The 27,429-nt window shown below is 43.0% G+C and overlaps 1 protein-coding gene across 7 annotated transcripts; it reads left to right on the top strand.

Moving 5' to 3' along the window:
- The first annotated feature begins 712 nt into the window (after positions 1–712).
- On the top strand, positions 713–27,429 carry cbarpa (CACN subunit beta associated regulatory protein a). Of its 7 annotated transcripts, none has more exons than XR_015479151.1 (11): positions 713–815; positions 2,586–2,648; positions 6,258–6,403; positions 6,920–6,981; positions 9,697–9,862; positions 10,221–10,371; positions 13,097–13,210; positions 13,372–13,561; positions 18,674–18,875; positions 20,302–22,927; positions 23,698–27,429. XR_015479151.1 is itself a non-coding variant. In XM_087241659.1 (11 exons), exons 2-11 carry the CDS (start codon positions 2,610–2,612, stop codon positions 23,844–23,846), a joined length of 2,070 nt encoding a protein of 689 aa, XP_087097785.1. In that variant the 5' UTR covers positions 713–815; positions 2,586–2,609; the 3' UTR covers positions 23,847–27,429. The 7 variants fall into 7 exon arrangements, 2 of the variants coding, with proteins under 2 accessions (XP_087097785.1, XP_087097784.1); XR_015479149.1 differs by having other exon boundaries at positions 20,302–23,021; positions 23,702–27,429; XR_015479150.1 differs by having other exon boundaries at positions 23,691–26,464.

Raw genomic sequence — 27,429 nt, 5'->3', positions numbered from 1 at the left:
GAAGATGATGATGAAGATGAAGATGAATATTATAATACTGAAGATGATGATGAGGATGATGATGATGATGGTGATGATGATGAATATTAAATGAAAGAAGATGATGATGATGATGAAGATGATGATGAGGATGAAGTTGATGATGAAGATGAAGATGAATATTATAATACTGAAGATGATGGTGATGATGAAGATGAGGATGATGAGGATGAAGATGATGATGAAGATGAATATTATAATACTGAAGATGATGATGAGGATGATAATGATGATGATGGTGATGATGATGATGATGAATATTAAAAGAAAGAAGATGATGATGATCATGATGAATATGAAAATGAATATAATGATGTTGATGAAGATGATGAAGATGATAATATAGATGATGATGAAGATAATGAAGATAAATATAATAATAAAGAAGATTATAATGATGAGGATGGAAATACTAAAGAATTTAAAGATGAAGATAAAATGATGATGAGGATGATGAAGATCGTGATTATGAAGATAAAGATAATAATGATGATGATGATGAAGATGAAGAGTGCGATGTGCAGGACTCTCCTCTCCTCATGAATGAGCATCTCCTGCTTCTCTTCTGCAGCTCCTTCATCATCTTCATCCTCCTCCTCATCCTCCTCTCGCTGACGCACATGAGGAGAATCCGCGCGCGCGTCATCAGTGGGCGTGGCTTCATCTCCTCTTCATTCATAAACTCGGCTGCCATTAGGATGAAATGAACGGAGCGTCGCGCCATTGGTGAGCGCTTATAACGCGTCCCGCGCTCGGACGGCATGAATTACTGATAGGTGAGTGATCCCTGGCGCTAGCCACACATCTGTAGCGTCTCGCGCGTTTACTGGCGATGCGTTTCAGCGCGCGTCACGCTCACCCGTTAATAAACCAATGCGTTTTCTGACGCGTCTCTAATGTACCCGCCGCGAGTGGAACAGAACACACCGCGTGTCGCGTCGCGGAATGTGGACGCGTTTCGTTTCACCGCGTCGCGTCAACATTTAAACAGCGGCGATCAAACAGAACTAATGACGTCAGCGCGCGGTTTACTAGCGTTACTAGCGGCGCGCGAGACTAACCAGAGAATAACAAAAGAGCGCAGAAGAAGCCATCAGTCACTTACATAAGAAACTACAGCAGCCTCATGACGCGGCACAGCCACACTGTCTGCATTACACACTGCCTGTACAACATAGAGGAGCCTACATATGATAATAATGAGAAACATAATCAAAGACATGATGATCCACAACATCACTAACTCTCTGCAGTCACAGATACATGCATGTGTGCGTGAGGGCATTATATTCATATAGCTCATATACAATACAATCAAATTCAGTCATCACATATTCTGCTCCTGACAGTTATTAAAATAAATAAAGTCATTAATGGTCAGCAAATATGCGTAAATGAGCACACACACTTTTGAAAATGAATAATTCTCTCCATTTCTTAGTGAATATGAACAATATATAAACTACACAGGCTTTATTAAACAGAAGCAGGAGTGTGGTCAGTGAACATCTCTCAGAGAACACGTTTAAATTAAAGCGTCTTATTGCAAATGTTGGATTTGTTTGATGTTTTTCTAGATTTTTCCTCTTTGTTAAAATGTTTTATTTATATTTTCCAGCATATTCCAATACATGTATTCCTGTTAGAGACTCATCTATGATCAGCACTGTGCACGATCTGGCCAGTGCAATGCACTCACACAGCCTGCAGTGTGCAGATGTGACGTGTTAATGAGTGTGTGTGTGTGTGTGTGTGTGTGTGTGCACGCGCGCTGTATTTTAGATTCTGTGTCCTACTTTTCTGCAGCTCAGCACTGAACACCACAGCATCCTCCATCAATCCTGTAATGCCTGAGATGACATCAGTGGGCATCTCTCGGCCTGCTCAGGAGTGTGTGTGTGTGTGTGTGTGTGTCCTCATGAATACTCAGTGCGCGAGGCACAGGAAGCTGTTTAAATGCTTGTGTGTGTCGCTCACAGACTTAATGAATGCCGGATGAAGCGGCTGTTTAACTGTGTTTATAGCTTCTCATTCGCTGACTGGACGTGTGTGTGTGTGTGTTTCATTAGTCCTACCAGTGTGTGTCACAGTCCAGTGCATCTCGATTGCTTCCCTTTACACGACCTGCATCACTAATTTAGAGATGATTCAAGTTAAAGATGAAAAAAGAAAGACTTTTATTATGGTCTACATGGTGTGGAGACACTCAGGAATATTCAGACTGAGGTATGAGATGTGCATGTTGCAGCTGAAGGGCTCTGCTCAGTTGTTTGCCGGGGCAACATTTATTAATTATGTTAACATAAGCTGAAGAAATAAGTAAACTCTGAATGTAAACTATAGTAATACTCAACAAACCTTCACTGAATAAAAATACAAATGTGTCAGGTCATCTGAACGGAGGGTGTGTGAGTGTGTGAGTGTGTGAGTGTGTGTGTGTGTCGGACAGATGGATGTTCTGCAGTGAATCTGATCATGTTGGATCATTCAGACGGATGAATAAACACCTGTCTGTCTGTCTTGTCATGTTCTCCTCTGCTCTTCAGGTGTAAAACACACACATTTGGACCATGAGTGATGAGTCTCCAATACAGACCCGCCTCACCACTGTGAGTACAACACACCACAACTTACTGACACTACTGAACTACCCACAGCTGACCACTGACACACTAACAACTGACACACCCACCACTAACACACCCACAACTGACACACCCACAACAGACACACCCACAACTGACACACCCACCACTAACAGCTGAAACACTGACAAATGACACACCCACAACTGCCACACCCACAACTGCCACACCCACCACTAACAGCTGAAACACTGACAACTGACACACCCACAACGGACACACTGACAACTGACACATCAACAACTGACACACCCACAACTGACACACCCACCACTAACAGCTGAAACACTAACAACTGACACACCCACAACTGACACACCCACAACTGACACACCCACCACTAACACAATGACAACTGACACACCAACAACTGACACACCCACCACTAACACACTGACAACTGACACATCCACCACTAACAGCTGACACACTGACAACTGACACACCCACAACTGACACACCCACAACTGACACACCCACCACTAACACAATGACAACTGACACACCCACAACTGACACACCCACCACTGACACACCAACAACTGACACACCAACAACTGACACACCCACCACTAACACAATGACAACTGACACACCCACAACTGACACACCCACCACTAACACAATGACAACTGACACACCCACAACTGACACACCCACCACTAACACAATGACAACTGACACACCCACAACTGACACACCCACCACTGACACACCAACAACTGACACACCCACAACTGACACACCCACCACTAACACAATGACAACTGACACACCAACAACTGACACACCAACAACTGACACACCCACCACTGACACACCAACAACTGACACACCAACAACTGACACACCCACCACTAACACACTGACAACTGACACACCCACAACTGACACACCCACCACTAACACACTGACAACTGACACATCCACCACTAACAGCTGACACACTGACAACTGACACACCCACAACTGACACACCCACAACTGACACACCCACCACTAACACAATGACAACTGACACACCCACAACTGACACACCCACCACTGACACACCAACAACTGACACACCAACAACTGACACACCCACCACTAACACAATGACAACTGACACACCAACAACTGACACACCCACCACTAACACACTGACAACTGACACACCCACAACTGACACACCCACCACTAACACAATGACAACTGACACACCCACAACTGACACACCCACCACTAACACAATGACAACTGACACACCCACAACTGACACACCCACCACTGACACACCAACAACTGACACACCCACAACTGACACACCCACCACTAACACAATGACAACTGACACACCCACAACTGACACACCCACCACTAACACAATGACAACTGACACACCCACAACTGACACACCCACCACTAACACAATGACAACTGACACACCCACAACTGACACACCCACCACTAACACAATGACAACTGACACACCCACCACTGACACATCCACCACTGACACACCAACAACTGACACACCAACAACTGACACACCCACAACTGACACACCCACAACTGACACACCCACCACTAACACAATGACAACTGACACACCCACAACTGACACACCCACCACTAACACAATGACAACTGACACACCCACAACTGACACACCCACCACTAACACAATGACAACTGACACACCCACAACTGACACATCCACCACTGACACACCAACAACTGACACACCAACAACTGACACACCCACAACTGACACACCCACAACTGACACACCCACCACTAACACAATGACAACTGACACACCCACAACTGACACACCCACCACTGACACACCCACCACTAACACACTGACAACTGACACATCCACCACTGACACACCAACAACTGACACACTGACAACTGACACACCCACCGCAAACAGCTGACTCACTGGCAACTGACACACTGACACACCCACAACTAACAAACCCACAACTGACACACCCACAACTGACACACTGATAACTAACACATCCACCACACACACACACGCACCTGGTGTGTTTCTCCTCTGCATGTTCCTCTCGGAGGGAGTCTCTCTGAAATCGGTGTTTCTCTGTACTGCGTCCGCTGTGGAGAACAACACAGACAGCTTGTGTTATTGGCTGAGTACAGAATCACTTTCAGCATATGACGTGCAGCGTGTGTTCAACACACAGCCTCTACAGTCAGCAACACACACCACATGGACATGAATCAAATCAGAAATACTCACACACGTTGGCATTTACTCTTATGGGAATCTCTGTGAGTATACACACACACACACACACACACGTTTATGTCCAGACCGATCCATTTATTATTTACACCATAGTGTTTATTTTGTGTGTGTGTGTGTGTGTGTGAGAGAGAGGAAGAGTGAGTGTGAATGAGTGAGCCGCATTATTGTTGTGTGTTAGTGTACGCAAGTGTGTTTGAGTGTTTTACTAAGTGAATGTGTGTGTGCTAGTGTTTGTATAATTGAGTGCCTATGTTTATGTGTGTGTGTGTGTGTGTGTGTGTGTGAGATTGATTGTCTGTATGTTTTTTTGTGTGTGTTATTGTGTGATTGAGTGCCAATACGTTTGTGTGTGTGAGATTGAGTGTGTGTTAGTGTATGTAATTGAGAGTGCCTGTATGATTGTGTTTGTTAGAGTGTGTGTGTGTTAGTCTATGTAATTGTGAGTACCTGTATGATTGTGCGCTAGTGTGTGTGTGTGTGTGTCTGTGTTGGAGGTGAGGAAACTCCTCAGGTGTGAAGGGGCCTCATGGAGATGTGGTTGTCATGAAGATTCTCTCCATGTCATGAGGGATGCCCCTCAGAGGACACTTCTGTGTGTGTGTGTTACAGCACCTGCACACTAATTAGTGAACACTCGTCACGCTCGGAAAATCAGCATCAGTGTTTGAGCGCTGACGTCTCTCAGCTTCACACTGAATATGCGCACACACACACACACACACACACACACACACACACACTCGTCTCTAATTTTAGCCCGTGTGTCCTCATTTCTCACTCTGACAGACAGAAGCTGAAGATCTGCCTATGGAGAGGTCTTCATTATCCTGATGAGGGATAGACTGATGTACAGCTGATCTTCAGTTCTCCACAGAGAGATTTCCCCAATACATTTATAATCTGGTGTCTGTTCTCTTCACCATGAGGACAGCACATAATGTTTGACTAGTCATTCATCAAGACACTAGTGTTCAGATTAAAGTGACTGTGGGGGAAACCGGAGCACCCGGAGGAAACCCACGCCAACACGAGGAGAACATGCAAACTTCACACAGGAACACCAACTGACCCAGCCGAGGCTCGAACCAGCAACCTTCTTGCTGTGTTAACCACTGAGCTACAGTGCCGCCCAAAAGAAAATCTCAGGAGGGCAAATAATGTTGTCTTCTACTGTAAAATATTTCAAAATGAAAGCAAGCTGTGTGTTCTGGAGTCAGAAGAGTCCAGCCTGACGTCTCACTGCAGCAACAGCACTTTGTTTTGGTCACTTTGATAATGTGTGTGTGTGTGTGTGTGTGTGTGTGTGTCAGGACGTTCCTCTGGCGTCAGGATCACAGGAGAACTATGTCCTGCTGCTGGTGTTGGTGTGTGTGTTCGCCAGCGGGACGCTGATCATTCTCTCACTACTCTTGATCTTCTGCCACCGCTGCTGTCGAGGGGGACGACGATACTCCAGGTGGGCACACAAGCACACACACGCTTGCACGCACAGACATACTCGTACACATTCTCTCTTACACACACACCTCTCTTTCTCTCTCTCTCTCTCTCTCTCTCACACACACACACACACACACACACACACACACACACACACACACACATGATGGTGTTTTCATGCATTAGGAGAGAAACGTACAGCATCACTTAAGATATTAAACTAACCATTTGATATCAGAAGCTTCAGCACAGATGATGATGATGATGATGATGGTGATGATAATGATGATGGTGATGATGATGATGGTGATGATGACGATGGTGGTGATGATGATGATGATGGTGATGATGATGATGGTGATGATGACGATGGTGGTGATGATGATGATGATGGTGATGATGGTGATGATGGTGATGATGATGATGATGGTGGTGGTGATGATGATGGTGGTGATGGTAATGATGGTGATGATGATGATGATGATGGTGATGATGATGAAGATGAAGATGTTTGTGTTCTTCTCATATTTAGAGCCAGTGATGACCTGGAGAAGACCAACACGACATACATAGAGGAGAGTCAGCCCGTTCATGGTAACCACACTGTAAAACACAAACACAGTTACACTGTCAAGGTGATAGAGATTAAAAGTTTAAATATTTGCTTTCGTCTATTAAGTAAATAAGGATAGCATCATTTACCTCTTATTTTAGGCATTAATTTTTCTCAAACTGAAATGATATACAACAAATGTATAATTTAGATGACGGTAATAGAGTTTACGGTTACAGAGTTGACGGTAACATAGGTGACGGTAAAAGAGCTGATGGTAACAGAGTCGATGGTAACATAAGATATGGTAACAGAGTCTACGGTAACAGATACGACGTTAAGAGAGTAGACGATAACAGAGTTGATGGGAACAGCTGATGGTAACAGATTCGACGTTAAGAGAGTTGACGAGAACAGAGCTGACGGTAACAGTTGATGGTAACATAGGCGATGGTAACATAGGCAACGGTAACAGATTTGACGCAAAGAGAGTTGACGGTAAGAGCAGATGATAACAGCTGATGGAAACAGAGTTGACGATAACAGAGTTAACAGTAGCAGAGTTGACATTAACAGAGTTGAAGAAAACAGAGTTGACCATAACAGAGTTGACGATAACAAAGCTGACGATAACAGAGTTGACGATAACAGACTTGACGATAACAGAGTTGACGATAACAGAGTTGACGGTAACAGAGTTGACGATAACAGAGGTAACGATAAAAGAGTTGACGATAACAGAGTTGACGATAACAAAGCTGACGATAACAGAGTTGACGATAACAGAGTTGACGATAACAAAGCTGACGATAACAGAGTTGACGATAACAGAGTTGACGATAACAGAGTTGACGATAACAGAGTTGCTGATAACAGAGGTAACGATAAAAGAGTTGACGATAACAGAGTTGACGATAACAAAGCTGACGATAACAGAGTTGACGATAACAGAGTTGACGGTAACAGAGTTGACGATAACAAAGCTGACGATAACAGAGTTGACGATAACAAAGCTGACGATAACAGAGTTGACGATAACGGAGTTGACGATAACAGAGTTGACAGTAACAGAGTTGACAATAACAGAGTTGACGATAACAGAGTTGACGATAACAAAGCTGACGATAACAGAGTTGACGATAACGGAGTTGACGATAACGGAGTTGACAATAACGGAGTTAACGATAACAAAGCTGACGATAACAGAGTTGACGATAACAGAGTTGACGATAACAAAGCTGACAATAACAGAGTTGACGATAACAGAGTTGACGATAACAGGGTTGACGATAACAGGGTTGACGATAACAGAGTTGACGATAACAAAGCTGACGATAACAGAGTTGACGATAACGGAGTTGACGATAACGGAGTTGACGATAACGGAGTTAAGGATAACAAAGCTGACGATAACAGAGTTGACGATAACGGAGTTGACGATAACGGAGTTAACGATAACAAAGCTGACGATAACAGAGTTGACTATAACAGAGTTGACGATAACAGAGTTGACGATAACGGAGTTAACGATAACAAAGCTGACGATAACAGAGTTGACGATAACAGGGTTGACAATAACGGAGTTGACAATAACAGAGTTGACAATAACAGAGTTGAAGATAACAGGGTTGACAATAACGGAGTTGACGATAACAGAGTTGACCATAACAGAGTTGACGATAACAAAGCTGACGATAACAGAGTTGACGATAACAGAGGTAACAATAAAAGAGTTGACGATAACAGAGTGGACGATAACAAAGCTGACGATAACAGAGTTGATGATAACAGAGTTGACGGTAACAAAGCTGACCATAACAGAGTTGACGATAACAGAGTTGACGATAACAAAGCTGATGATAACAGAGTTGACAGTAACAGAGTTGACGGTAACAGAGTTGACGATAACAGAGTTGACGATAACAGAGTTGACGATAACAAAGCTGATGATAACAGAGTTGACGATAACAAAGCTGACCATAACAGAGTTGACCATAACAGAGTTGACGATAACAAAGCTGATGATAACAGAGTTGACAGTAACAGAGTTGACGGTAACAGAGTTGACGATAACAGAGTTGACGATAACAGAGTTGACGATAACGGAGTTAACGATAACAGAGTTGACGATAACAGAGTTGACGGTAACAGAGTGGACGATAACAGGGTTGACAATAACGGAGTTGACAATAACAGAGTTGACTATAACAGAGTTGAAGATAACAGGGTTGACAATAACGGAGTTGACGATAACAAAGCTGACGATAACAGAGTTGACGATAACAGAGTTGACGGTAACAGAGTTGACGATAACAGAGGTAACAATAAAAGAGTTGACGATAACAGAGTGGACGATAACAAAGCTGACGATAACAGAGTTGACGGTAACAGAGTTGACCATAACAGAGTTGACGATAACAGAGTTGACCATAACAGAGTTGACCATAACAAAGCTGACGATAACAGAGTTGACGATAACAGAGTTGACCATAACAGAGTTGACGATAACAGAGTTGACAGTAACAGAGTTGACGGTAACAGAGTTGACGATAACAGAGTTGACGATAACAGAGTTGACCATAACAGAGTTGACCATAACAGAGTTGACGATAACAGAGTTGACGGTAACAGAGTTGACGATAACAGAGTTGACGATAACAGAGTTGACGATAACAGAGTTGACAGTAGCAGAGTTGACAGTAGCAGAGTTGACAGTAGCAGAATTAGACAGCATTTATATTATCCTTCATCCTTAGATGTGGCCATCAGACTGGAGAGCGGAGAGTCTCTGTCTACCTCCAGTTGTCATGGAAACGTGGATGCTGAGCAGTTCCTGTCTGCATCCTGTACCGGCCGACGGGTCTCCTTCAATGAGGCTGCCATGTATGAGCAGAGCACCAAAGACTCTGAGAAAGGTCGAAGGTCAGACACACCTATATGAAGGTTTCAAAGTCAGACAAGCTCATGATAACATCAAAAAGCATACTTCCTTTTAATAAGGTCAAAGGTCAGATTCACATGAAGGTCAAAAGTTAATACTTGCATGTACAAAGTTTAAGAAGTCTTATACAAAATTCAAACTTGCTCTTACAGAGGTCAAGCATGCTCATATGGAGGTCATAAGTTCAGACAGGCTGATACGAAAGTCAAACTCACTCATACAAAGGTTAAAGGTCAGACAGGCTCATATGAAGGTCAAAGTTCAGACAGGCTAATATGAAATTCAAAGGTCAGACTGGCTCATACAGGTGACTCATCTATGTCTATCTGCACCTGTCAGGTACACGCTGACAGAAGGAGACTTCCACCACCTGAAGAAGGCCCGTCTGACGCACCTGCAGATGCTGAAGATCCTGACCATCATGGAGTGTGAATCTGCAGAGAGCAGCGCACCACAGCCCTCCACACACACACCACTCGCCATATTCCAGGTCTGAATATAATCCCTGAATGGAATCAGCTGTTAACTCTATTTCATAAATCAAGAACGGCTGCTGATTCTAGAGTTGTTCAGAAGTACAGGAGCAGTCCACTTCAGCAGCAGATCATTTACTCTAGCTGTGGGTTTAATGCAAATGTGTATGTGTGTGTGTGTGTGTGTGTTGATATGTATGTACAGACAGGTCCATTTATATTAGGACATTGACACAGTTCTAACATGTTTGTCTCTATACACCAACTCAACGGATTTGAAATGAACTGAATGAAAGCAAGATGTGAAGAAAGCAAGACGGTCAGCTTTAACCTGAGGGTGTTTACATCCACATCAGGTGAACACTGGAGGAGTTACAGCAGTCTGCATATGTGCCTCACACTTGTTAAGGGACCAAAAGTAATTGGACAGTTGTCTTCTCAGCTGTTTCATGGCCAGGTGTGTGTTATTCCCTCATTATCCCAATTACAGTGAGCAGATAACAGCTCAGGAGCTCATCTCAAGTGTGCTGTTAGCATTGGGAATCTGTTACCGTCAACTCTCAAAAGGAGATCCAAAGAGCTGTCACCATCATTAAGCCTGATTTATACTTCTGCGTCAAACACCGGCGTATGCTACGGCGCTGACGCATAGCCCTTCGCCGTGGCCATCGCCGTCACTGACGTGCACCTCTCAAAAAATGTAACTACACGTCGCAACGACGTGTAGCATAAGCTCTGTGATTGGTCGGCTTGGTAGCGCTGACGAGTCTGGGCGGGACCGAGAGGCGCGCGAATGGCGCGACGCCGCGCGAGCGATTGTTTACAAGTGTGGAGTCCCGTGAAGGAGCTCCGGATGGAAAGTTTTGTTTTGTGTTTACCTCATAGTTAAAGTTGTTGCACGTCTGCCGGTTCCTGCCTCAAAATGAGCGAGTTTGAGCCACTTGTACATCCCGGAAGTGTTCAGGAAATGCAAAAAAGTAGCGAAGAAACTCGACACAGAGGAACATTTACACCTCACTGCCAACTAGCGTTTCGGAAGTGTTAATGCAGACCGGCAGAGACAGCGCGCAGAAGTATAAATGCACAGCCACGCGCGTTGCCTGCGCCGTGGGTTACGCCGGTCACCTGACGCAGAAGTATAAATCAGGCTTTAGACTGAAGCAACAGAACCAACCCATTAGAGAGAGAGAGAGAGAGAGAGAGAGAGAGAGAGAGAGAGAGAGAGAGAGAGAGAGCAGGAACATCAGAAGTGGCCAAAACAACTGTGTTGAACATTCTTAAACAGAAAGAGCGCATCAGTGATTTCAGTGACACTAAAAGACCCGGAACAACTGTGCTGGATGACTGAAGAACTCTCTCCCTGGTGAGGAAAACACGCTTCACAACAGTTGGCCAGATCAAGAACACTCTCCAGGAGGCAGGTCTGTGTGTGTGTGTGTGTGTGTGTCAGAGTCAACACTCAAGAGAAGACAACACCAGAGTTAACATGTAACCCGGCCGGTCCTACACAACCCAACCTGCTCTGAGCTGGTATCGAACCGGCAACCTTCCGCATGGCCATGACCTCTAGCATCTGTTACTAGAGCACCTCTAGAGGGCAGAGGAGTGAGGTTTACCTGCACAGCACACACTAGCTGGCCTCCGTTACACCCACCCCCCTAAACCTCACTCCCATCCGGGTCATGGCACCAATGTAACCCCGCCGGTCCTACATCACCCAACCTGCTCCGAGCTGGTATCGAACTGGCGACCTTCCGCATGTGAGTGGGTTGCTCTAACAAGGAGGCTAAAGACCATGACCTCTAGCGGCTGTCGCTAGAGCACCCTTAGAGGTCAGAGAAGTGAGGTTTACCTGCACAGCACACACTAGCTGGCCTCCGTTACAAACACAGAGCGTTCACCACAAGATGTAAACCATTGGTGATCCTCAAACACAGGAAGGCCAGATTAGAGTTCTGTTAAAGCCTTCACAGTGCTGGAACAACATCCTCTAGACAGAGGAGATCAAGATCAACGTGTACCAGAGTGATGGGAAGAGGAGAGTATGGAGAGGAGCTGCTCCTGATCCTCAGCAGTGCAGCATGGTGGTGGTGGTGTCATGGCGTGGGCATGTATGCCTGTCAATAAGTACTGCTTCTCTTGTGTTTATTGATGATGTGATGCTAAAAAGCAGCAGCAGGATGAGTTCTGAAGTGTCTCAGGCAATATTCTCCGCTCATATTCAGACAAACGCTCCAGAACGAATGCTTCAGAGCTGATGGAGAATGACCCGATGCATACTGCAAAAGCAAACGAGAAGTTTCTGAAGGAGAAGTGGAATGTTATGCACTGGCCAAGCCAATCACCTGACCTGAACCTGATTGAGCATGCATTTCAGACAAAACTGAAGGGGAAATGCCCCAAGAGCAAGCAGGAGCTGAAGACAGCACCAGCAGGACTGAACCCAGCGTCTGCTGAAGTCTCTGCGCTCCAGACTTCAGGCTGTAATCCACTGCCGAGGATTTAAACCAAGTATTCAAAAGAGAACGTTTGATTTGATTATTATTCTGACTAATTACTTTTGGACCCTTAACAAGTGGGAGGCACAAATTCGCTCATCATTCATATTCATCAGCGCTCACCTGATGTGGATGTAAACAGCCTCAAATTAAAGCGGACAGTCTGCAGTGACAGCACATCTCGTTCACTTCTTTTCAAATATATACGTGTGTATAATATGTGTGTGTGTGTGTTTGTGTGCAGGCATCTGACGCTGCTGTGCCGGACGCTGCAGGACAGTGGAGTGTTCAGATCTCCAGCTCTGCTCTTCCTGGAGACTCTCTGAACTCCAGCCTGAAACACACACGATCACAAACTGTGAGGAAACACACACACACACACACACACACACACACACACACACACACACACACACACACACACACACACACACACACACACACACACACACACACACACACACACTTTTCTAACTCTGTAGTGTTGTGCTGAGGCTGTGACCTCTGTGTGACCTCCAGATTGAGGTGATGAGCCACAGTCTGCTGACGGACAGAGATTCCACTTCCTGTCCAGCTGCTCAGGGCGGCATGTTCCACTTCCTGTCGAAACTGCGCCGCCATGCCAGCCTGGAGGGAGCCGCTCCGCTGTTCAGCGTCAAGAAGTGGAGACAGGAGACCATGCAGAGAGCGGCCAGCCTGGACACACGAGGTGCACACACACACACACGCACACACACACACACACACACACACACACACACACACACACACACACACACACACACCTGTGTGAGTGACTCCTCCGTAAATCACAGTCAGCTCAAACACAGTTTCACACCAGCTCTGACTGATCCTGGAGCAGAGGAATCAATAGCGGATCAATGCGGCCAGAGGAGCTCAATTTAGTTTGGTCATGTGATCTCTGTGAGATTTCTCTGACGAATCGCTGATAAATGAATCCCACAGTAATCAGATTAATCTTCAGCTGATGTGAAAGGTCAGTCAGCGCCGCGGCTCATTTCAGAATAGTATATTGCATTAAACGCTCATTACTGAGGAATGAGGGAGTCTTCACGGCTGTTTGGCGGCAAAACCTGCCCATGAGCTCCTGCAAAACAAGCTGCAGTCTCGGCTGCTGTTCAGAGCGGGCCACTGCATGTGTTTAATCTGATCTGACCGCTATCTAGACATTACATTCTATTGAACCCCTTAAATGCATCTCTGCAAACGGATGCCATTCTGTTCTTCAAATCCTGCACCATTGATCAGTCACGTGACCCGTGACAAACAAGAAAAACAATGAGCCATAATGGCGGCTACACTGGGATCTCCATAGAGACGCATATTAATATCTGCTCATATTAACATCTGTTTCAAGCTAGCAAGATCTGGATCAACAGAACCTGCTGTGGGCGCTTGTGATCCCTATTTGACTGTTTTTCAGTCAGGCTGCGTTTGATTGGACACAGTTGCCTAGTGAGATTATAGCAATGTCATTTCCCCCTTATGTTCATCTAAGCATGCATTTTACACACTGTGTAGGACTCTTATTTTGAAAACCTGAGGCTTTAAGGAGGAGTAAGCAGTTTTGTGAAGCATTACAGCTCAATGCAAAATGTGGGTTTATTGGATTATACATTTATTCAGTGTTACCCTATAAAGTTTCAGTTTGGGCCCGTGCTGATTATCAGGAGAAAGACAGTGACTACGTTTACATGGACACGATAATTAATGCGATTAAGACAATACTCTGGTTGAGAGTTGACCATGTAAACAACAGCTATTTATTATTAATTCAATCAGATTAAGGTCATAATCGAAGTAAAGAGGAATGGATTTAAGCCGTGTGGAGTATGCTGATTCTAGACGTATTATTGAAGTGCAGCACAGACATTTAAACACCTTAATCGAGTTATTACCATCATGAAGGGCTTCTGGCAGCGTTTTGCAGCACGGGTGTGGCTGTTTGACAGTCTTTGCACCTATCGAGTCAGTGCAGACACCGGCATCGTGAAATGCGGAGGCTTTTTTCTTCCATTCAGCATGCGGCATGAACTTCCGTTAAAACTACACTCTTCCAGCAGTTCATAGTTGCATCCAATGAAGTCGACAAATTAAAAATTAAATTACATGAAACTGCAGAGGAAATGCGGATAGTGCGGTGACGCAATGACGTTAGTTGAATTATGTGCTATAACGTTAAACGCGATCATGAAAGTAACACTCAAAAAGCAACTCATGTAAACACTTTAGTCTCATTATTCTCTTAATTAGATTAAAGCAAATCATTCTTTTACTGATGTCCCTGTAAACATAGTCATTGACTGTGCTTACATGGACATCAGTAATCAAATTATTTACCAAATAATTAATTTGTGGACTTTAACTGCAGTACAGCACACTGTAAAAAAAAAAATCCATAACTTTACGGTTTATTTCCGGCAGCTGGGGTGCAGAGAGAAAAAAAAAAGTAAAATGACGACCATTAAATGACAGAAATTTACTGGAAAATAATGGATATTAAATTATAGAAATTTACTATAAAATAATGGTTATTACATTATAGAAATTTACCGAAAAATAACTAATGTTAAATTACAGAAATTTACCATAAAATAACGGATATTAATTTACAGAAATTTCCCGTAAAATAACGAATATTAAATTACAGAAATTGACCATAAAATAACGGATATTAAATTACAGAAATTGACCATAAAATAACGGATATTAAATTGCAGAAATTTACCATAAAATAACGGATATTAAATTGCAGAAATTTCCCGTAAAATAACGAATATTAAATTACAGAAATTTCCCGTAAAATAACGAATATTAAATTACAGAAATTTACCATAAAATAACGGATATTAATTTACAGAAATTTCCCGTAAAATAACGAATATTAAATTACAGAAATTGACCATAAAATAACGGATATTAAATTACAGAAATTGACCATAAAATAACGAATATTAAATTACAGAAATTTACCATAAAATAACGGATATTAAATTGCAGAAATTTCCCATAAAATAACGAATATTAAATTACAGAAATTTCCCGTAAAATAACAAATATTAAATTACAGAAATTTACCATAAAATAACGAATATTAAATTGCAGAAATTTCCCGTAAAATAACGAATATTAAATTACAGAAATTTCCCGTAAAATAACGAATATTAAATTACAGAAATTTACCATAAAATAACGGATATTAAATTACAGAAATTGACCATAAAATAACGAATATTAAATTACAGAAATTTACCATAAAATAACGGATATTAAATTGCAGAAATTTCCCGTAAAATAACGAATATTAAATTACAGAAATTTCCCGTAAAATAACGAATATTAAATTACAGAAATTTACCATAAAATAACGGATATTAAATTACAGAAATTTCCCGTAAAATAACGAATATTAAATTACAGAAATTTACCATAAAATAACGGATATTAATTTACAGAAATTTCCCGTAAAATAACGAATATTAAATTACAGAAATTGACCATAAAATAACGGATATTAAATTACAAAAATTTCCCGTAAAATAACGAATATTGAATTACAGAAATTTCCCATAAAATAACGGATATTATATTACAGAAATGTACCATAAAATAACGAATATTAAATTACAGAAATTTCCCGTAAAATAACGGATATTAAATTACAGAAATTTCCCGTAAAATAACGGATATTAAATTACAGAAATTTACTGTAAATAATGGATATTAAATGACAGAAATTTACCAGAAATTTTAATTTAAGGAAATTTCTGGAATTTAATATCCATTATTTTACTTTTTTTTCGGCACCCTGCCATAAATAAACCGTAAAATTTTGGATTTTTTTACAGTGTAGTTTTACTTTCATTCAGGAATATTTCCTGCATGCCCCCTGTGACAAACCAGATATTGGATGCAGGAACTGCTGGAAGAGTGTAGTGGTGATGGAGTGTTTGATACCGCACAGCGAATGGGAGAATAAACCCTCTGCATTTCTTGCTAACTCAGATATAGTCTGTAGGTAGCGTCAGAAAGTTGTGTATGTGTTTTTGTGACTATCCTGTCACAAAAAGTGATGTATATCCTCCAGGGCGGTAATAGTTTGATTCACATGTTTACACTGGGAGAGCAGCATTTACAGCAGATCTTTCATAATACTGTAGTGATGATAACCTGCTGTACACTGAGTAACTCAATCATTCTGACTAAGGTCTGTCTTTAAACACTGAAAGAGTTCTGCTGACCATACTAACTACACTGCAAAAAAAAAACAAATAATAATTTACAGAAAAAAAAAAATCTAAATTTTTTACCATAATTTTTTGTCATTTCACATTATATTCAAAACTTGGTAAAATGACAAATAATCTCTCTAAATTAACAGTTTGACTTTCATTTTAGGTACTTTATTATTAAAGACAAATTACTGACATGTGTGTTTTTTACACAGGGAAATTACAGTATTATTTTACAGTATTTTTTCTGTTATTTTAAATTATATTCAAAAGTTCGTAAAAATTACAAACAATATGTGTAAATTAACAGCTTGACTGTTATTTCATGTACTATATAAGTAATGACAAATTACAGCAATTTGTCTGTTTTATACTATAAAATAACTGTGTTATTTACACAATGTTTTTTCCTGTTTTTTTAAAAGTACATTTAATAGTACGTAAAATTAAAGTAATGAATTGTAATTAAGTGCGCTGTAAAAAAAAAAAAAAAGGTCAAACGACTGGCAGCTACGGCTGCCAAACAAAAAACATAAAATTACGGTAAAATTTCTTTGTTGAAATAAAGCGCAAAAAATAATAAATCTACAGATGTTTTCTTTAAAATGTTTACAGAAAAGCATTATTAACGTTATTTTACAGACTTTTCCTAGATTATTACGATTAAATCCGTACAATAAAGTTACACACTAAGATCACTGACATGCGCCTGTTCCAGATTCCGCTGGTTACACACACACACACACACACACACACACACACACACACACACACACACACACACACACACACACACACACACACACACACACACACACACAGTCGGAGGATGGTTATGAACTGATTACATGGACTTTAAAAGCGGCACAGAGGCATGCTCCAATTGCTTAGTCTTGTTATACGGTTACTGTGAACATGAGGTGCGTTTCTCTTCTTTTGTTTTGCTTTGTTTGTTAATTGTTAAGGGGGGGGGGGGGGGGTTGTTGTTGTTGTGCGCGTACTGAAGAGCAGTGTTGTCGCACGCGTGTTCTGATCATCTGTGTTCTCGCGTGCGTACTGTAAAACGGGGGTGGGGTGGGGTGGGGGGGTTGAGCACGCGTACTCAAGAGCGATGTTGTCACGCGCCTACTCAAAGGCGGGATGGAGGGTGTGCGCGTCGCGACTCTTGATCATTTTGGAAGGGCACTTTCTATCCAAGACTAAAAAGGGCATGTGCACTGCACAGGTTGAGCCCTATGTGTGCACGTGCCTGCTAATAGTGTTTATAGCAGCGCGGGACACAGATATGACTGTCAACAGCTCCACACGTGTGTTCTGGTGTTTCATGACCCTTTAACCGTATCTTAGTTTAACGTGTATATTGTGAAATTAGCTGCATATGTTTGTAACAAGATAACAGGCACATGCTGAATAAGAGTGCTCAATGCACTGTGTCATATCTCGCAGCTCTCACCGTCATCTCTCTTGCGCTTTATAAAACATCTCTATAGAATATCTGTGTATCAGAGCAGAGCTCATTATTTACACTACACATTATACATATTTTTCTAATTCTTGTGTCCTCCTAGGTTCTCCTCGGAGGCGAGTGTTTCAGAGGCAGCGGGCAGCCAGCGAGACTCTGGATCAGGGAGCAGAAGAAACCTTGCCGAATGATGGAGTTGATCATTTCCTGATGAGGAAACCCTGCGTTCAGCCGCAGACGGAGCCGCCAAGACGCCTCTCAGCTGGATCTTTAGACACCACTGCCGGAGCTCCGTCTGCCCTCAGCAGGTACACACACACACACACACACACACACACACACACACACACACACACACACACACACACACACACACACACACACACACACACACACACACACACACACACACCCCGCTGGGGAAGTTGTGTCCTATAGGCTGGTTTATACTTCTGTGTCGAGTGATTGCCGTAAGTCATGGAGTGTACCTTGCCTTGTGTTTAGCTGTGCTTTTATACTCCTGCATTCTGGTTGTGTTTCTCTGCAATAACACTTCCGAAACACAAGCTGACAGAGGGGTTTTTGGTTCCACTGTACCGAGTTTCTCCGCGGCACACACCAGAAAAACCTATAAAGCTATGTTAAAGTACAAATAGCTCAATCTCGCTCATTCAGAGGTGGGAACTGGCGGACATGCAACAGCTTTAATCATAAGCTAAACACAACACAAAAGTCTCCCCTAGAGCTTCTTAACGGGACTCCACAGTTGTTAAAGACTTATTTCAATCGGGCTCGCTCTGACTCTATGTTTCTGGGCCCCGCCCAGTTTTGTCATCTATACCAAGCCAACCAATAACAGAGGTTGCACAATGCATCGTCACGATGTGCAGTTAGATAATTTGAGAGATGCACATCGAAGGGTCTGTGACTGCACAAAGGTTGTGCCTGACCATCCACGTGCTCTCGCTGCAGGAGTATAAACCAGCCTTTATGGTTAGGGAGGTGGACTTCATCAAAAGGTTGCAGGTTTGATTCCCGGTGCAAGCAGGAGTTGAAGATCCATCTTCAATTACCAGCTGCCCTGAGCAAGGCAATGAACCCCTAATTACTGTGCGCTCTCACTCCTCACTCAATATGCATGTGTGCACTTGGACGTGTTAAAAGCACAATTTCAAGTATGGGTAAATGTCTACATGACAAAACTCACTTCCCTTCATCTCCTACCTGAGAAACAGGTGATAGCTCTCCTCTAGTGTCTCACAGAGGTTTACTCTGATCTCCCAAACACACTAACCTGAAGGTTTCTTGCAGTCCTGAAGAACTTGTTTAGCTAGTTGTGGTTAATTTCCCCTGAACAGTACAGTGTTGTATTGGAAACCTAAGCCTGATCAAGGTGAGTTGTATTGAATTCATCTGTACTGTACAGCTCAGTTGAAAGCTTTGGGTTTTAGAAAAGAAGGACTGGACACGTCTGCTCTAATTCTTGGCATCTCCAATGCACATCAAACTTCAGCACTTAAATCTCAGCTCCTTGTTTAAGTCTTGTCTGACATTTCGATATAAGAATTTAGAATCATTTATAGATGAACCATGATGCATCTACTAGAATGGTTTCATTTAAATCGCTATATCCATAACATTAAGAATGATGTTTACCTCTCTTTCTGGAGTTTGTTGTTGAAAGAAATCCTTCTTTTGGCTCAGACTCTTATTCCTGTATGTTCACTCCTACAGATTAGAGGTGGAAGCTGTAATGGAGCACACAAACAACACGGACACAAGGGCAAAAGACACACCTCCAGTGTTCCCTTCACTTCACAGACCTCTGGAGATGGAGGACGGAGAGGCGGACGGAATGGAGATGGAGGCTGGAGCATCAGGAGGCGGTGGGGAGGAGTTTGTACCCATGGGTCAGTTGGAGAGCCTGGATCAGCCCAGTCTGTACCGTGATATCTGGAGTCTGCGCGCGTCTCTGGAGCAGTATGCTTCCTCAGACTTGAGCAGCAATGACAGAGACTCTACACGCAGCGATGCCGACAGCGTCTGCTCCGCAGGAGCCTCCAGAACAGGCATTCCCAGCTACCAGTCGCAGGACATCGATGATGATTTGGATGGGGAGCTGCCGTATGATGATACGATAAGGGATGTTGGACAGAGAAGAAACGGACGAGAGAGTCTGGACTCTGAAAGAGGCAGCGATGGAGAAACAAACAACCGCAAGCTCCTGCAGATGGACAGTGGCTATGCCTCGATTGAAGCTCCATGCAAAGCTCCAGAGGAACTCAGACTATTCGGAAGCGGCTCTGGAAAGACAGCGTCTGAGCGACGCCGCTTCTTCACCAATTCTGGCCGTAAAGGAACAGTTTGTGAGAGTTTTGAAGCGAGGCTTTTTAAAGAGGAGCTGGAGGATGAGGCAAGTTTGGAGCCAGAGCTTCCAAAGAGCCAAGAGACACAACCGACGACCAAACCTAGGCTACGATTCCGCCGCCGAGACTACAGCATCGATGAGAAGACGGAGGCGCTGTTTAATGAATTTCTAAGGCATGATCCCCAGTTTGACCAACAGGGTTCACCCTCATTGCGACACCGGCACCGGTCCCGAATTCATCTCCGAAAGCAGTGGCAGCGCAGCAAACAGTACAGCGACCCTGGAGCCGCTCGATACTCACCGTCCCTAGAGCGCCAGCGCTGCTATCCGCTACGCAGAGGCGACAGTGCCAACTACCCACTGGATACACGATACCACAGTACCTTACCTCGCATCGCTAGTGCAGCAGATGAGGAGGCCAGCGAGGGAGCAACAGGTACAGAAACACCTGAGAATGAAAAAGACAGTCTGGAATCTGGGAATGATGGTCCTCCACTAGAAGAGCCAAGTTCTGGTCCAGACCTGGAGGAAAACGCAAACAACAGCAGCAACAACTTACACCGATATTTATTTTCATCGAAATCACAGGACAACACTGCCAGAGATTGTGGGACACCGAAGGACTCTGGAACAACTGTGCATCCCACAGATCCACATACACAGATAATAAGTGTGATTAGTTCACATGTAGATACACTCATACCGGATTCTGCAAACCCGGATCAGGACTATATTCATCACACACTTGCCGACATCAGTCCATCAGACAAACTGCTGTCCACACTGGACGATCGGCTCTACTCTGAGCTGAGGACTCAAAGAGCGAGGGAAGAGTGTGTCGTGACTGTAAGCCGCACTTCACCAGATCTGGAAGACTAAAATCCTGAATGATAAGTACAGGGATAAAGGCTGTGGCTTTATCTCTCCGAGAACAGTGAAGTCCTCACTACAGCTTCAACTGAGTTCTAGAACAGTGGTTCCCTATTCCAGTCTCTGATCTGCAAATCTTGTATGTCTTCCTGATTCAGATCGTCAGCTCATTAACAAAGAAATCCATGAACTGATCCTTGTGTGTCAAGTAAGAGAGACATACAAAATGTGCAGGGCGGGGGGTCCAGAGGACCGGAATTGGGAACTACTGTTCAAGAGGACCTGCAGCGTTTGCCTTCATTCCTAATCAGACCCTCCTGTCTGGAGCTTTCCAGTGATCTTAGGGTGCTTTCACACCTACACTTTTGTTTGGGAACGTGTCTCGTTTGCCCAGTTAGCGCGGTTTGTTTGGCATATGTGAACAGGGCAATCGCGCTCTGTTCCGCGCCAAAGTAATCGCTCCGAGACCGTCTGAGTGAGGTGGTCTCGGCTCGATTGAAACGAACCCTGGAGCGGTTCGATTGCAGTGAGAAAGCGATACGATCCGAGCGCGGTTATATCACAGTGTTTATGGATATGTAATAGGCTTACGGCTATATGAAGAGAGAATTATGAGTATGGCGGGAAGTTTCGCGAGTCTCCGGATGCCCGCAAACGAGTGATGATCTCCCGGTATTCTCGCGTCTCCCTCCCAGTCCTCAAATAGGCATCGTCGTGCACCCTTCTCACCCCTCCCCACCGTGTCTCTCCTCAGACACGTCACGCATCCTGTCAATCACCACCAAACCACCACCTCTCCTGACAGCTGAGCGGGACGCTGCAAAATAAACCCTGACACTCTGACCAATGTAAGGAGAGTTTACTCGCACGTGACTTGTTTTAGCTCTTTTGGTCCGATTAGAAATTTTGCAGTGTGAAAGCGAACCGCTCCAAGAGCAAAGAGCAGCACTGCATCAATTTTAATCTCTGTTTCAGAACAGCTGAATCCATTCACAGGTGTGAAAGCAGCCTCAAAGAACTGATTGTCAGTGTTTGATTAAGGTCTTAGCAAAACTCTGCAGGACAGTGGTTTTCCAGGACCAAAGTTGCCCATCCCTGAGCTACAACAATAATGGCACAATAGTATGACACGGTTATAATCATTTCCAGAATGACTCTCTTAAAGCAGGTGATTAGTCAAAAACAACAATAACTGATTATTAAAATCTATCTGACTGTAAAGAACTCATATATTTAAAGCAGGGGTGCACACACTCGGTCCTGAAGGGTCAGTGTCCTACAGAGTTTAGCTGTAACCCCAATCAGACACACCAGAACTAGTTAGGTAAACTATAATCTTCCTGGCCTGAAGTGAGTTGGAGCTAAACTCTGCAGGACATCGGTTTTCCAGGACAGGGTTTGGGCACCCCTGAGTTAAAGAGAGGAAACTGCAACTGTGACCGGTCCTCGCTTTACTCTGCGTTGTGTTGTGATCAGGCGAAAGGAACCAGTCATATGGGATTTAATAGGCTTTTATTCTGCATGAATAAAAAAAACAAATGGCAAAGCTGAGTATGTGCCTTCCTTAGGAGCTCACCAACCTCTCCTCAATCACGTTTGCCGCGAACTGACATAAATCAGGTTGAAGTGTGTTTACATACACCAAAAAAAAAGAGAGAAACATTATACATAAATTCAAAAACATAACAGAAGCATAAACACATATGTAAACACACTTCAACCTGATTTATGTCAGTTCGCGTCAAACGCGATTGAGGAGAGGTTGGTGAGCTCCTAAGGAAGGCACATACTCAGCTTTGCCATTTGTTTGTTTTATTCATGCAGAATAAAAGCCTGTTAATTCTCATATGACTGGTTCCTTTCGCCTAATCACAACACAACGCAGAGTAAAGCGAGGACCGGTCACATTGGTGCCGTGACCCGGAAAATGACACTTAAAGGGGCCACGCACAATTTTCCAAAATACACCAATACATTGAAAAATCACACAACTATGATTTCATTAACTCTGAAATATAAGATAATTAAAGAACAACTTTGACAATACACAATTAAATAAAAATATTTGATGAATAACAAGGAGAATTTTGAGTGAAATTAATATATATAATATAACACCTGTTACACAACTTATAATTAGCATAACCATATTGTCCTATAGCATGGACGCTAATACAGGCTCGTTTCAACTTGGTATATAACATGTTTTCAGTGATCTGATCACAAGTGTTCGGCCAAAAATCAATTGCGTGTCTATCTGGTGTTCAGTTCATGTGTTCAGTAAGAGTGTACTGTTGGTTGAAGCGATGTTACCTGGTGTACAGGTGCACAGGATAACAAATCAATAACAATGGAAAATTAGATATCCACAGTGATCTGTGTACTCTCTCAACATGTCCCCTTAAACCTTTAACAGATGAAGAACTTTGCTGAAATACAATAAAATGTTTCAGTTTATTGCTGTCATAAAAGTTTGGGAAAGGTCAGAGAGTCGAGACTTGAACTCAGAATGCACATAGTTGTGTTAATATTGGTGCCGACAATCTTTTAAAGTGTAGCCCAGCGGGTTTGTTTTAATGCTTCCAAATATGAACATTGATTTGCAAAAGTCACTTAGTTCTCTTGTTCCTCAGTGTATTTCTATTTTTGAACACATTCGACCACATGAGCGATTATTACACTGTGGAAGAAACCCATCCAGTGTGTACGCTGATATTTACTGGCATCCACTTGTGATTGGACTAATGAAAACACATTTTAATAAGAGTAAATGTGGCCATTGATATTGTACAGAATAGTGGTTGCGCCCCCTATGGGTCATCATTCACACTGCAGATGAATCTTATTCAGGTTTATTCAGAATAAATGAAGTGCTTTTTCAAAGACATTGAGAAATATGACAGTAACAGTGAAAATAAGTGTGACGCCTGCTGGGAAGACTAGCAATAAATACAAAGGGCAATGAGTGTGAATCTGGATGTAAAGCAAATATTGCCCAGTTTCAACACAGTCTTGGTGCGGTGAATAAAGGGCGAATTACACTTCGTCAAGTAAATATTTGTGTGTAATCCATTCTGAAGCATTAGAAAATGCTCATCTAACTTCATCGTATCTTATAAGGGACTAAACACACACTGATCTACCATAAAAACAAATGTCCACTGTGAAACAAACCTGTTGAGTCCAGTTTCAGCCAAATACAGTTGAAGTCAAAACTTATTTATTTTGCAAGACTAGTATTCTGAATTTAAAAACTGCTATTTAAAGGATTAACTAGGTTAATAATATTGACTTAACTCAGCACGGTGGCTCAGGGGTGTTGCACTGTGCCCTCACAGCAAGAAGGTTGCTGGTTCGACTCCTCAAACTCCAAACACATGCGCTATAGGGGAAATAATGAACTAAACTGGCCTTCAAGAGTTCGCCCTCAGCTGATGATTGATTATAAAGCGTGTTTGGCATGCTGTCCCGGGAGAGAGCCCTGAGCTCATGAGATCCTCGAGCCTGAGGCTCCCTCCCGTTTGCAGGGTGAGAGGGGAGTTTGAGCTCAGGTAGATGTGGAGAACTCCCCTGCTGTAGTAGCTGATGAACAGATAGTGATCGCTCTTAACAGATAACTACTGACTAGCATGTCTATGTGCTGATGTGGATTAGTCAATTAACTTAAGCTGCATGTTTCTGGATGGTGAGAGGAAACCGGGGAACCCGGGGGAAACGCACGTGAGCACGGGGAGAACGTGTAAACTCCGTACAAAAACGTCAACTGGCTTGGTAAGGACTAGAACCAGTGACGTTCTTGCTGTGAGGCAACAGTGCTAACCACTGGGCCACCGTGCCGCCCATCTAGGAAAGGAGGAGGAGTAGGGGAGGAAGGGGGGATTCTTCAAAACCAAGATGGCTGTGATATGGAGCTGAGGGTGTTTACAGTGGCTTAAGACTCGTCTGATTGGTGAATCGTGAATTGGCGAATGCAGGACCGGCTGTGGTCAATCATAAGCACGTGATCCTCTCGACATTAGTGTGTAAATAACCTTCACTACAAGAGTTCGCCCTCAGCTGATGATTGATTATAAAGCGTTTGGCATGCTGTCCCGGGAGAGAGCCCTGAGCTCATTAGATCCTCGAGTTTGGGGCTTCCTCCCATTTGCAAGGCGAGAGGGGAGTTTGAGCTCAGGTAGATTTTGAGAACTCCCCAAAATGCCTTAAATGACTCAGGGACAGCAGCTGCGTATTGAAGAACACCCCAAAAGGCAATAAGATCAGAGCAATAACCAAACGAAGATGGCTGTGTTTTGGAGCTGAGGGTGTTTATAGTGGCTTAGGACTCGTCTGATTGGTGAATCATGAATTGGATAATGCAGGACCGGCTGTGATCAATCATAAGCACGTGATCCTCTCGACATTAGTTTATAAATAAACTTCACGTAGTGTATGAGCGTGAGTGTGTATGGGTGTTTAGGTGTCTAGATTGCAACCTGAAGCTTCAAATATGTGCTGAAATAGTTGGCGGTTCATTCTGCCGTGGTGACTCCTGAAATAGACACTAAGCCAAAGGAAAATGAACGAGTGAATGAATAAAAATTGACCTTGTTTATTTTAAAAATGTGTAAAGTTTTAGTGAAGTCAAAATAAAATACAACTTTCTCCAGAAGAATAAAATATTACAGGAAATACTGTGAAAAAGTTTTTGACTTCAACTGTACACCTAGAACGATCTGTGCTAAAGCCATCAGAATATCTGCAAATGTGGGTAGATTTACCTCAGGCAGAATTGACTGCATTAGTACACATCACAGCAGACGTCATAATAACTTCAACATCCCACAATGCACTGCTCATCATCTCATCATAATCACACAGGAGCGGCGGCTTTAACCCTTTGTGTACTGTTTAAATCGACTCCCCTTTGGCGTGTTGTTGGTGATGTGCTTCCATTTTAACCACATTTCTTGATTGTAAAGCCATGGCAGCAGATCATCCTGCATTCTGTATAGTTGTTGGTTTTCCCTGTTGGGAGGACAGGCAATCTATCACTTTAGTAGGAGAAATGAGCTGGGAAAACCAGCAATAATCCAGAATGCATGATTATATGCTGTATTTTATTTGCATCTAATAAATGTGCTTATAATGGAAGTCAATGAAGCAAAAACAGCACCAACATCAGAAACAGGCGAGTCCATCTGAGTGTGGTTCTGAGATTTTAAACAAAAGTCAGCGAAATCATTCCACTTGCTGAAATACAGAAAGATGAGGCCAAAGTAGGAGTCAGAATCAGCACACAAGAGTTAAATCTGCAGCTGAATGATTCCAGAACATCACAAGTCCTGATTATACCGTGTCTGATGGTGAGAATATCAGCTCTGGGTTTAACATCACGCACACGTGTATGAGCACAACTGCTGTTCTGTCATTGATCTGCATTGGAGAACAAACGCTGGGCTGCTGTAAATACATCATGTGCAATGCTCATCCTGAAATGATCAGTCCTCTGCAATAAAAAGTCGTTTTGTTGTTTTTCTGCAAAAAATTTATAAATAATTATCATTTAAACAGTGGAGATCAAATGTTTTGAATTGTGTTATGAAATTATGAGATGCTGAGATTAAATGAAGAGTTTCAAACAA

The sequence above is a fragment of the Danio rerio genome, chromosome 2 (assembly GCF_052040795.2).
Source record: "Danio rerio strain M-AB ecotype USA chromosome 2, GRCz13ab, whole genome shotgun sequence".
Classification (NCBI taxonomy): Eukaryota; Metazoa; Chordata; class Actinopteri; order Cypriniformes; family Danionidae; genus Danio; species Danio rerio.
The sequence above is the reverse complement of the archived record's forward strand: the minus strand, read 5'-3'. Positions and strand labels throughout refer to the sequence as shown.

Coding starts and splice junctions, on each gene's coding strand:
- cbarpa (XM_087241658.1), top strand. CDS start 2,610: ATGAGTGATGAGTCTCCAATACAGACCCGCCTCACCACT. Junction 6,404..6,919: donor GGGGGACGACGATACTCCAG/GTGGGCACACAA, acceptor TCTCATATTTAG/AGCCAGTGATGACCTGGAGA. Junction 13,211..13,371: donor AACACACACGATCACAAACT/GTGAGGAAACAC, acceptor TGTGACCTCCAG/ATTGAGGTGATGAGCCACAG.